The sequence below is a fragment of the Falco rusticolus genome, chromosome 2 (assembly GCF_015220075.1).
Source record: "Falco rusticolus isolate bFalRus1 chromosome 2, bFalRus1.pri, whole genome shotgun sequence".
NCBI lineage: Eukaryota > Metazoa > Chordata > Aves > Falconiformes > Falconidae > Falco > Falco rusticolus.
This window is the reverse complement of record NC_051188.1, coordinates 102,539,144-102,552,853: the sequence shown is the minus strand read 5'-3', so window position 1 is coordinate 102,552,853 and position 13,710 is coordinate 102,539,144. Positions and strand designations below refer to the sequence as shown.

General features: G+C 40.8%; 1 protein-coding gene across 5 annotated transcripts in view; it reads right to left on the bottom strand.

Annotated features, from left to right (window-relative positions):
• LOC119143448 (amyloid beta precursor protein) overlaps positions 1 to 13,710 on the bottom strand; it is a 229,077-nt gene that overhangs the window by 109,769 nt on the left and 105,598 nt on the right. For all 5 annotated transcript variants that reach the window (XM_037377728.1, XM_037377730.1, XM_037377732.1 and 2 more), the window contains exons 4-5: positions 5,855 to 5,967; positions 4,161 to 4,354 (exon numbers count right to left, since the gene is read on the bottom strand). In XM_037377728.1, the coding sequence (XP_037233625.1) occupies positions 4,161 to 4,354; positions 5,855 to 5,967 (307 nt within the window). The remainder of the gene's footprint in view (positions 1 to 4,160; positions 4,355 to 5,854; positions 5,968 to 13,710) is intronic.

Sequence of the window (13,710 nt, the reverse complement as noted above, 5' to 3'; positions counted from 1 at the left end):
CCACACTTGTCACCAAAATACACCCTCCCTCCTTTCCCGAAGTACCGCCACCATGTCACACCATGAGGCAAGCCACATGCTTTTACACCCAGACCCTGGTGGTGGCTGGACACTGGGTAGGAAGAATGTCCGCCAGTGATGGCACCGCAGCGCAAAGTGCCTCCGCCTGCCCTCTGACGGCGTGGATACAGCGAGCTGCTGAGCTCTGCTTCCTTCTGTGCAGAAGGAAACACCCACAACAAAACAAAAATGCAGTGCTCCACAGACAATGATGGGGGTCAAAACACACCACAGCCTGAAAAAGGGTGTTTACAGAATGTATGGCTACAATGTGGTTTCTTCTAAATATTCAGACTCATAAATGCAAATATTTTAAAATTTAGATCTGAGTAGTTTCAGATATAAAGTTACTTCAAAACACATCACCTACATTTGTTGGATTCTACTTTGTCACAACAGGAGTGCTTTGAGAGATGAGGATATAATCATTTGCTTTTCAGGTTGGCACCTCTACCTCAAACAGGTCATCTTTGCTTTGTCCTGGGCGTCTCGGAGCAGCCACAGCTCTTGCGGAGGCCCAGGTGCCAAGGCATGCAGCAGTCACCATGCCGCCACGCTGACGGAGAGCTTTGTGCCCAACATCTTCCAGTGACGTTTTACAGAGATGGGAGCCTGAAGCAGCCAGCCTGGAGGTTTTGCTCCCCAGGAGTGGTATGGCAGGGAGAGAGACAAACCCACAGCTAATCGAGCAGAAGGTTCCACAGCCAGATGTGAGAAACAGGGAGTATGACAAGCTTGCAGCTGGGGTCATTTACACCACACTGTTTTCTGCTTAGGTGCGAGGAGTGGGTTATGTTCTAGCTGTACCACTCGGCGATTCAAGATACTGACGACACTGAGATATGCAGCACGGTCAAAAGCATCTACAGGGCCTTATTATTTGTACAACAGAACCAAACCTACATCTTAATGAAACAAAAAAACCCAGAAGGGCAATTACTGAAGTACTCGTGAAGTGGCTAAAATTAGTTGCCAGAAATTGTGACTTCTGGGTAGAAACGGGTAAAAAAAACAAAGTTGATCCAGTAACTGCTGCAACAGGAATTCTGTGGAATTGCTGCCACAAACCTGTGGTAGAGTAACAGCACAAAATCCTCCTCCTAAAGGACCGGTTGGTATCTTCTAATTTTTGTACCTTTGCATGAACAAAATTGTTTTCCAGTACTTATAACAGCAGCCACAAAAACAACCGGCAAAGCAAAGACAAAGAATTCCTCAGAATGAGCGAGTGCCCCCACTTGAAATGCCCAGCCAGCATCTCCTGATGTGGAGTGCACCCTGTGTGCACTAAAAGCCGTCAACTGGAAGACACCAACAACGTGCCCCAACTTACTCACCCAAGTAAAAAGCCATCACGATTCCCCAGTGAGGAAAACACTTTGAGGGATACTTTGCCCAGCTGATCTGGTAACAGCACACTCCCCCTCCCTGCCCAGAGAGAGGCTCCACAGAACCCCCAAACCTCTTCTGACAGAGGGCTCTGCCCAGGACCTGCTGAGCAGGGGGCTGGCAGTGGCCACCACAAGCTGGCAGTGCCTTCTCTTCCCTTCACAGTGTCACAGCAGGGACGAACTTACACACAAGGGGATATTAAAACTCTCTGGAAGGCTTCAAAAGGAAGCAAGCATTCTCAGTGCGACAGCACCCTTATACGGTAAAAAAAATGGACTTTTGTAAGCACTTCAAACAAAGGTGCTTTTATATGCTATTATAGCAGAGAATTTTGGAAATTAGGCATTAGGAAATTGTCCTCCTACTTTTCATTTCCTTTCTCCTCCTTCCTCCCTCACAATCAGCTTAGGCCTAAGGCATATCTATATTTATATACACACAAACATATGTTCTATATGTATGAATACACACACACACAGAGTCACAAAATTTGAACCACCACCTACTGCTGCATAAGTAATGAGTAACCTTTTTTTTATATGACTAAATTTCAAAAGTATTTCTGGCTCCATTACACACAGTTTAAATGCAGTTGGGAAGCTGAAGAGGCAGCAAGAAATATGAGTGAGTCAGTGCAAAAGAACTACAAATTGCTTGGCTCTTCATCTGCAGTTCAAGTACAAATGCCCCATAAAAAGACCATTTCATTTTCCTTTTGCATGCATTTTGGGGGGTGAGGGGTGGGGGGTGGGGAGGGGAAAGTAATAAAATCAGTGTTTGCAGGAACTTCAGAAATGGATTCAAATGCAATTACAGGTCCTATTCCTAGAGGATACAAAATTTATGAAGTTATTCTTGAACTCACGTCTTCAGATATGAAACTGCTTTATGATGAACAAAATGGAATAGAATAGTAAATTAAATGTTCGGTGACCAACATGAAAAAGACAGAAATAAATGGGATATCTGTCTCACAAACAGAACTACTCTATATACAACCCATGAGCTTTTATGTAAAGTATTTCAGGAATCTTTGATCAGACAGATAAAAAACTTTTCTTTCATGTGTATTTTATGTATAGGTACATATAATAAATCTAAGATATATAAGACAGGTAATAGGTGTAAGGCAGATCTATGTATCTATATTATGTATTTGTGTATACACATATGATGAAAAAAAAGCAAATTCGTCTCAATTAGAAGGTCTGCACTCAGATCTTATTCTGAAAGAACATATTCCAGTTAAAATCTAAACAAAATGTACAGAAGTGACACAGCAACAGTCCAAAGGCTGATTTACTAATCCCACTGAAAGGGTTATAAATTGTGACACTGACAGCTGTTGGAAGTACAAGTCAGAAAAAAGCCCGAAGGTGTCAAGGTAGAAGATGCAATGTTGATGCAGGGTTCTTGCATCAGTCCTGACCATTCACTCTCATTCATGAGAGAAAACTGGAAATTACTATGGGGAAATATTTATTTTAATTAAATTCTTCCATTATTCACAAAGAACTCTTCCCTCAACACTCACTAATCCTTTGTCAGGAAAGATTTAGATGCCCACTATGACATGGCTTCTTATTTCTCACTGTCTTAATGCCATCTCTTTGCACCAAATTACAGCAATTCCATCTCTGTCCATTCCACACTGTTCCTGAACTTGTTTCCTTCTGCACTATTAAAAAGCCCAAACGTAATGCAAATCAGAACTATTAACTTTCCACATTATTCACTTCATTTGGACCCCACTTTTATTTTCAGGGTTCTCCTTGAAACCACTTCTAATCAGCCCCAACTTTTGGATTTTGTAACTCATTTGTAAAAGATGCAGTATCGTCCCCTAAGAAGTAGAAACACTGCATTAACACAGTATAAAGTAATGGAAGTCTAGGGAGCACAAACACAATCTGAACATAGATCTTTTTTTGATTTTATGAAGATTTTAGGAAGAAAGCCATCTTAGCTGTTTGAATTCAGCTTCAAGGACATAACATTGTACTTTGTTCTCACAACTGCTAACACACTCAAGACAATGCTATGAAAAGGCTTTGACAGCACGACAGCACTCAGTTACAACACAGTTAGAACCCACAGTTGGCTCAAAATTAGCCACGTGCACAGGGGATGTTGAAGGGTAAAGACAAGCATGGCATCTTCCCATCCACCACTGTCTTGCAAATGAAGCCTCCATGCTCCATGTTAACAGCAGTGTATTCATGAATCTGTCAAAGGCTAGATACTAAAACAAATTTGCTTTTAAATCATGTTTAGAAAGCAGCTGTCAGCAGAAAAATATTCTTACGGTAATAATAGCACAAAACTAATGCCTATTATGAATGAAGATGTTTCAAAATCTCCAATAGTTATGTTGGCTGAGTGTTTGCTGCAGTACCCCAGACTGCACGAGAAGCATCTTAAGAGTACAGTATTTACTATTTAGTTGTCAAAAAGTAAGTAAACATTTTCGTTATAAACATGGCAATACTTTGCACTAAAGAAATGATGAAGGCATCAAAAGCGCAGTAACTATGTTAGCAATAAGCTTTTCTGTATAAAGTTAAAAATCAATGAGTAGAACACTGTTTTCAACCGCTGCAGGTGCAAGTTTATTTATAAGCGACTCTTCCAAACTGAGGTCTTTTAGACAGATTTTTGGCAGTTTTAATAAGATGATGATAACAAGTTGAAGTTCTTGTCACTCTTACCTTCCATCTGCATAGTCTGCATCTGCACCTCCCCACCAGACATCTGAATCATCGTCTTCAGCATCAGCTGAATCAAGATTGTCGCTTTCCTCTGCTAATGGGCAGCAAACAAACTCCACACCACGAAACTTGTCGATTCCACAGGGCAGCAACATGCCGTAGTCATGCAGATTCATACTCTTCTCACTACAGGACTACAGAGAATAGAAAGAAAACAGCAACAATGTTGTCATGGAGGAAGGCTGAAAAACCACCACAGACCTTGATTAGGGGCTGTGTACTGCCTTAGGAGGTTGAAGCTGGTGAACTGTATGATCTCTGAGTTTTGAAACATGACACAGAGTGATCACATGTGCATTCACTACCTGCACCGTAGGTAGCTCCCTACCTGTGTCTGCATGACCACTGTAAGCAACAAGTTCTCCCTTCCCCTGTCCTTTAGTCTTTCCCAGTATAGAAAGACTTGTCTCCTCGCACATACATGACAACTCCATATCCTCTGGCCTAAAATCTTCACAGGCTTTGCCTCATAAAAAGAAAACTTGAAGGCAGAACAATAATTTGATGTATTAATCCTGATCCTCATGTATTAATGCTACTGAAGAGTTCATTGCGAGATAGATTAACATTTAAAATACCTGTTATACTGGAAACATACTGTATTTGGTCTGACATCTCTGCCAGAACAGTACCTTCTAGCCTTGTTTGGAAAACAGTCAGTTGTGGATAATTACACCTTAAAGATACGGTGGCATAGGACAGAAAGATACAGCAATGTAGGACAGGTGAAAAAAGGAATATAGTTTAATGGTGCATAGTGATTATGTTCTTTTTAGGCTACGCCATTCCAAGTTTGCATGGACAAAACGGACTAGAATTTGCCTGCATGAAGTTTGGTGCCTTAAACACTTCATTTGAGGGGCAACAGTATGACTTAAGCAAGAACTGAAAATCTGAAAAGCTGCTGAGCACATTTCAATTTTGATATCCAGAAGGTGGGAAACGTACAAAGATGTTCCAAACAAAACAGCAGCAAGAAATCTTTTGAAGCTCATCTCAGGTTGTATTCCTACAACCTCTCTACATAAGGACAAAAATGTCCAAAACACATTAGCAATTATAATATTAGGTTTATTTCTGTTTTCAGTAAAGCCTGGTAAATTGTAAAAACTCTGTGCCTGACTGCAAAATTTCTTTGGTTAGTCCTGTGTCTTATCAGCTCTCCTAGCCCTTTATGCTGAATTTCACATGCTGCATTCTTTGAAGGTTTGATCTCTGTGAAGCACCTGTCACACCAAATATATTGGGGATGATGATAAAAGCAAAGCCTAGGCATCAGCGATCAATTTTTAGTTCCAGAGCACCGCTAACACAGGAAGCCAGAAAAGGAAGAAAACACAACGGGTGTGTGAACGGATGTGAGGAAAAAAACCAGTGCCACGAAACAAGGTCAATGTCCAAAGGTCAATGTTAAGTATCCAGCAGTAGTCTCTGATGTGCTCAGCAGAGCAACTCCCATTTTCTACCTTATAAATCAGAACAAAACATCATTCACTCAAACATTCGTAAGTATTGCTTTTTGTTTTCCTTTCCATGTTTTCCATACATGTCACTGCTGTATTTAAACTTGCTCTCAGAAGAGTGATAGAGATCTAAAGAAGGAAGGCGGGAAATTTTAAGACAGATGAATATACCTCTTTAGCAACAGTATGCCAGTGCAGGTGAGTTTCACACACATCCATCCTTTCCTGGTGAAGGAACTTGCACTTGTCTGGTACCAGAAGGGCATCACTCACAAACTCTCCCACTGAAAGGAAAAAACAAGATAAACCCCAAAAATGTTAATTTTGCTTCCATCACCTCATCCTAAGTTAAATCTTTAGCTAGGCGTAGGGCAGCTTCCATGAATGAGTGGCAGGGTCTGTTTGCAGAGAATGGAAGAGCTTCTAAATGGTGCTTCCATTATCACCTTCTTCAGATTTTCCATTTGAAAGTAGCTCCTGTCTTTGATCTCAGACATGCATTAGATTATGATAACTTCCATATATCCATTGTGAAACTTGCAGGACCCATTGAAGACCTAGAGTACAACATGATTTCAGGAGTTGCTGGATCCAGCTCCTGGAAGGGGAATGCAGGGACAGGGAAGGACAATCACATTTTTCATCTGAGTAGTGGTAGGGAGAGGGTTTGAAGTGTTTTGAAATACTTAGTTTTCCCACACAAAACAAATCTGGCACCAACACATAGTTTCAAACAATTCAAGAGTATTTCTACTGAATTACAGCACTAGCAGCAACACAGTCCACTTAGCTTATTTTTGTTGATGAAGCCTCTTTATTGCAACCTCATTTCATCAGCCAGACAAATTCAGGTTAGCCCAGAAGGCTGATAAGCAACTGGAGCTCATCTGCTAGGGAACAGGATGATTCATGCATCACCTCCATAAATAAATATATTTTTTAAAGATATAAATATATATAATATAATTTAAATAAATATATAAATAAAGATATTTTTAAAAGGAAAAATTACAGAGTACTTTCGAGAAGTCGATATACTGAACAGACACTGGATTGTGAAGGTACGCGACTCAGCTGGCATGAACCATCAGCACCCTGAAACGTATCTGTAACCTTCAAAAACTACAGACTGTGTGTGTTAAATGAAAAAATGAAGGTGGCCCAAAGGCTGCACAGATATAACAGGTTAATTAATCAAAACAAAATGACTACAAGTTTACTGTTCAGTAGAGGGTGATTTCAGGGAGCTGATGAAGTGGCCTTTGAGGCTTACAATTAAAAGGTCAGTTTTAAAAATAACGTTCAATGCACTGGGAGAAAGCAAAGTTTGGCCAATAGATGTATATACCTTTGCTAATCACTAGGATGTGTATTTCGCATGAACCTCCTTGCTGCATTTCAGTGCTTTTGATCTGAAGCCTTTAAAAGCCAGTCAGTTTACCGGGAAAAAAAAGGATTTTGTTATCTTAATCCTTCAGTGACATATTCTAATGCCTGCAAATTATCAACAGAAATGCCTTCTAGAGGTGCCCAAAATGAACTTGCAAAAGTAATGAGTTAAAATGCTTTCTTGTAACCAAAAATACAAAATCTGCAGCTTCTGTTAACAAAGTCTTTGCTTCCAGTGGAATCACACCCAAATCTTGCACTGAAATTTGAGTAAATTTGCACCTTGTTTTTAGCTCCACTTGTCTTTGTAGGGGACTATCTTGCCACATACCCAAAGTCACTCAGTATGTAAGTAATTGGTAATTGCTAATGGTTCAATTCAGTGAAGTACCTGAGTGCTAAGCAAGCACGAGTGCTTTACTAAAGACTCACAGAGTATACTGACTTCACTCTCCAACGACATACAACTTCATACAGAACTGCAGCTATACTTTTCTGGGTGTTCAAGCATGCAGAACATTCAGTGCAGTCTTTATGACAAAAAATTCTATAAAAACAAAACAAAATAATCCCACAGTGCATTCTGTTCTACTCTGGCAAACTAGGTCTGATTTCTGATGCTAAGCACGCAAGCATGTGTGTGAGCTTGCGTGATCTGTCTGACTTCTGACATGCACTGACACAAGAGTTGAAATACAAACACACCTGATAACCTCTGCACGAAACTATTCCACTCACCTTAACACCCTGTAATATTGTTAGAATATTGTGTGCGCAAAGTTTGAAGGCATTAACGGTATACCTCATTGCTGAAAAAAATAAGCCTACACAGTTTCAGCAAAAGTAATGAGTATGGATGCACCACTGAGTTACAACCACCAAATGCAAGATGGAAAGCTGGATGTACAAAGTTCTGGACAATGCCGCTTGGGCTGTGGTATCATTAACAGTATATATGAGTATGTAATTAGTGTTTTTTTTTTTTAAAAAAACGTAATTTTTTGAGTGTCTGTATCAACCAACTCCTATCAATACACTAAAGAAATACCAGACACTTGTATATAACTAAGTACAGTATTGGATTCAACTTTTATACATAAAAATGTGCATCTGCTTTACAAAATCACATTCCTTGAAAATAAGGTAACAGCATACTCACAGTTCTCATTTCAAATGAGGCCTCATTTTGCAACCAATTGGTCAATTTCACATAAATAAACAATCTGTTGGAACAGGCTGCCCTCTGGTTTTCAGAAGGAAAGAGCGAGCTGGAGAAGAGTGGTTGTTTAAAGCAACACTCCTTCAATATATAGAATTTATAATAGATTACTTAGGGTTGTGAAAATCTGGGCAAGAGCAATCACTTGCAACTTTGCATGTGATTCCTGTTGCTTTCAGTTCAATTTTTTTATTACAAGTAAAATTTAATTCTGCCCATTATTTACACACATACAGAGCTTATGCCCTGGAAATTCTTCTCATTCATTTCATTATCATTATTACTGAAGTTTAAATCAAAGCTTTGAACTTTTGATCTATTTTTGTTATTTTTTAAATACATTAATGTTCAAGTGGCAGTTTGATGAACTAAACTGAATTTACTTGACAACTGCAATGTTTATTTTCCCTGAGCTAGTCTAACAAAAACAAATCCATCAGAAAAAAGCACTTCAAACACTTGCACACAGGTAGATTTGCACACAAGCTTCTACCTGTATCACTCCAGTACACATCTAACTTTGAATGCTGCTGAATCATAAGACTTTGGGGATTCTTTGCTTTTTTGGACAAGTAACGCACAGAATACACAGGGAAAATAAGCACGTGTGAACAGAGAACATTCCTGTGCCTCCTAAGAGAGGGGGCCAAATGTGCATGGCTCTAAAAATAAGAAAAAAAATGTAATACTAGTGTTTCCAGTGCGAGCCATGACTGAGGTAGCTGCACATTATTACATTTTTTCGACTGATGGAGCACCCCAGCACAGCACTGGTTATAACTTCCACTGTCAGGTGCTGGAATCACAACCCTTAATTAAACTCTAGTATTATTTTTTTCTTCCAATACAGCAACATACTGACCTGCACTGCCACTGGGCTATCCTTATGTCATGGTTTAACCCCGGCCGGCAACCAAGCACCACACAGCTGCTTGCTCACTCCCCCTCACCCAGAGGGATGGGGAGGAGGATCGGAAAGGAATATAAAACTTGTGGGTTGAGATAAGAACAATTTAATAGGTAAAGTAAAAGCTGTGCATACAAGTAAAGCAAAGCAAGGAATTCATTCACCACTTCCCATGGGCAGGCAGGTGTTCAGCCATCCCCGGGAAAGCCGGGCTCCAGCATGCGTAACCGTTACTTGGGAAGACAAACGCCATAATGTTGGATGTCCCCCCCTTCCTTCTTCTTCCCCCAGTTTATATACTCAGCACGGTGTCATATGGTATGGAATATCCCTTTGGCTGGTTCAGGTCAGCTGTCCTGGCCGTGTCCCCTCCCAGTTTCCCGTGCCCCTCCAGCACTCTTGCCGGTAGGGCCTGAGAAACTGAAAAGTCCTTGACTGAGTATAAACATCACCCAGCAACAACTGAAACCATCAGGGTGCTATCAACATTGTTCTCACACCAGAGCCAAAACACAGCACTGCACAGCTGCCAAGAAGAAAATTAACTCTCTCCCAGCTGAAGCCAGGACACCTCCACACCCTGCCTGCCAGGCTCAAGCTGGATGAGCGTTTCCTCAGGCAGCGGCGTTGCCTTAAAAGACTCCCTGGCCCCGTGCTGTCCCCTTGTCAGTATCAGCACCTGAACTGTGCTCCCCCGCTGCCAGTAAGCCACAGCTAAACCACGACCATGCCACAGACAGAAGGGCTTACAAAATTTGTACCAAATGCACGCCATGACAGGCTGGTATTATTACCGCCACTGGCACCACCGGTGTCAGGCTTATATTTATCACTTTTTGCTGTACTCTTTTGCCTTCTTCAGCATTTCTTGTATTTTGTTTACAACTGTACATGCATGCTCTGCTAAGGTACTCTAATAAGAAACCACAATGGCACAATTTGTCTTTTAGTGAACTCATAAATTACTCAACTCCCTTAAGTGACCCAAAACGCTAGTATAACAGCTACTTGTTTTCCAGTAGCTGCTTACCCACTCTTGCAGGGAAGGGCTGGACAAAACCAGACCACTCTGGCTCTAAGGTTCCTGACCCATCTGGAGAAAACAGCCCTGAAGAGGAATTTGCATGTTACTGGAACATTGTGTCTATGTAGTAAGTTACAGCTGAATTTCACTTTCCAGATCTTGCCCCCTCCAACGTCAGTAATCCCTTTCCTGATGCCCAATTCTCCATTATGTTTCTAGCAGACTTCTTCATATTGCCCTATCCTGCTGTATCACAACAGGGTAGCAGTTCACATTTTTCAAAGACAGTTTTGACACCACATTTTACTATTAAATATTTTTACTTTAGTCAAACACGCCCTATTCCCTGAAATATACTCTTGAAACAATAACAGATTTTGTGCTGTAAGACAACAAGTTCTGATTCAGAAACTTCATTTTTCAACACAGCAAAGATTAAGCAAATACCATTAAGAACCAACCTCTAATAAAAGTTAGGATTATATTGAAGGCAACAGATCACACTCTTTGAAATCTTCTCTAGTAAGAAAAGGGCCCAGCAAGTGGACACGCTCCTAAGAAGACAACCCCCCATCAATGGCAGATATGGTATCAGGACAAAGTAATTAAAAATAAAAATACAATATCCTGTGTGAGACACGGTCCTGATCAGCAGATTTTCCATTCACTATATAAACCAGATGGGATGGGAGGATTCAGCCAACATTGCACAGAAAGAAAGCAAAGATGATAAAGGTAATAAAACAAAATCCACGACAAAACCAAACACCTGCTAGCAAATGGTTAGGATCCCAATCAAAAAATAAGCACATTCAAATTATGTTCAGAGAAGCACTTTCAAACAAAGCCTGTGCTAAATTTTGCATGAGGTGGCAGCACACACGCTGAGGCTCTGGGACTCAAGGCTTCATTTTCCATGTCACTGACGACAACAAGGACCTTGCTAAAGTGAATTCACAAGCTCAACTGCTTGCACCCTATGCATTTAAGAACATTCAGAGGAACGTATCTTTTCCCTGTGGCCTTCCAATGATTTTCCTGAGCCATCACATGCTCAGCACGGTGCAGCAAGGAGCTGATCAGCCCTGCACCTTTCCCTGGCCAGCTGCTGTGGGGCTTTGCTCTGCCCTCCTCCCCAGGCACAATAGCTCAGCTCCCTGCAACACCTCTGCTAGCTCTTGTGCCCACCCAGGCACGTTTATTTAGTACATACTATGTTGCACATACATGATTACATTTATTTAAGCAGCCATATAACTTTAGATGCTTTTATCAAGGGTGATATTTTTGTAAGCCTTTATGTGTGATGCTTTCTCTTATTTACGACATTAGTAATTAAAAGTTAGCTGCGATCTGCGTCAGAGTACAAGCCAAACGCACTGGCCTCGCGCAAAGAAACAATGTTTTATTGAAAAATGCTTTTTCTTTTCTTCAGAAATCTAGAAAAGTAGAGAAGATACAAAGCACTTAAGATACTTAAAAAACACATTTTGTTTTTCAGTAAGATGATTCAGTAAGCACAATTATCTAGCGACATACTGAACCAGTCATAGCGTACTTTGATACTTTAGACTTGTTATCTACAGATGAAGAGGGAGAGGCTGTGCTGTTCAAAATCTGGTTTGAAGGAGGGTTTGCTCCTGTGCCCAGCCCCAAGGATAGATGCCTGCCGCAGGGATAGTGTGGATGTCCTCTGAACTTGGGCACAAGACATGTTAAACCGGACCGTTAAAGATTTCCTATCTATTTTAAAGGATTTTAGTAGCCTATAGTAAACATTGTGAGCAGTGTTGAACAACATTGACCCCACCTTGGGCAGTCAGTAGTGAAGGGCAGGCTGTGAAGGGGGTTTGCACAGGGGAACACCAGAGGGAAGGTGGGGAGCCTGGCACCTCACTGAGATCCCACTAGCCTTAAAAGCTCAAAATCACCTCCCTTGACCCCATCCCAAACGCCAAGTTAGAGGCTTCTCCCTAAAACCCAAGATCACCTAACAAAAAAGCAAGGTGGTGTGGATAAAACACAACATCTGTGTCCCAGCAGCTTGGACCATCCGTATTTTTCTGATGAGTAACAGACTTAACTCCTGTCCATAAAACTGCCCCCCAAAACAGCTCTGTAAGAAAACTGTCCCCGCTCCACCATTTTATCTGCAACCTATGGCATGAATTTCAGTAAGAGACCCATGGCACGGTAGAGGGACAGCAATGCAGACCCGAATTTGAAGGGCAGGAGCAGAAGTGACAGCATGACCTGCACTGCCACCTCTGGGACATGAAGTGGGAACAATTGCAGCTCTTCGGTCTTCCAGGGGCTCAGCCAAAAGCAATACTGACCCTATTAACGTGTCTCTGTATTGACTCTTTCATCCTCACAAAGGTCCAAGAAGTTATTTCCCATGACTACACAGCTGGGGGGATTTATTATTTTTTGATCAAAGCCATTTGCTATGTTTTAACCATCTAAAAATAAGGCCAGTGGTTCTCCAACAGACATTTTCACAGCATCAAAGCAAGTGTCTGTTGTTTTACCATCTTTTCTGCTCCAAAGAAGTCCTTGAATGCTTCTGTATTCCTGCTTTCAACCAAACTTGAAAAGGTAAAGAGAGTACACCCACTAAGAAGCAGTTTATTGTTCCATTATTTAACATACATAAAACAAACACCCTGATGCATCAACTCTGCAGTAAATCACCTCCACTATTCACAACATTTATCGATTTATTAGGATACAAAATGCAACAGTTTGAGATGAACAAGGCTATTCTACTAGATTATACTAGATTAAAAACTGACTGGCAATTCTAGCTGTACTACACCTTAGTGTCTTGATGCTCTTTCAATGATTTTGAGAAATCACAACAATTAAGGTACTTTTCACAAACACTGCAATGGCACATAACATACAACCATACTTGGGACGCAAGATCAAGGTAAAAGAAAACCCACTGTAATGAACTCATTGACTAAATATCCACACATGCACCACAACAAGGAGCTCCAGTCTTGAGGTATCATGTGTTCTGCTGTGATTTTTTTAAGTTTAAATAGCTGACACAAAATCCTGCAGTCAAAAGGCTAAAATTCTTCAGGTACAAGTACATTGGTCTAGATGAAAATAATGAACTATATACCACAAAATATACCTGTAACTCATGTTGCTTATTACATCCTCATTTCCAAAAGGTATGATACATAAAAAAGGGTTATTCTCGAGCCTTCCTCCTCCTTCCTCTGTAGCTCTTTGATCACAGACATAAATGGAATTCCTGTTCACTTGTTACTTTTTTGCCTGACTGCATTTGCTGATAAAATTGTCTTACTTTCAAGACAGAATGCAAGCATCAGATTCGATGCATTATGCCAATAATGGACACATCAGTTTACATTCAAGAAGATTTAAATACACATTATCACACACTCTGGCATCTTTATTGACAAAGCATATAAACATTCCTTAAGTCTGTAGCACCTCAACAGTTCACTGAA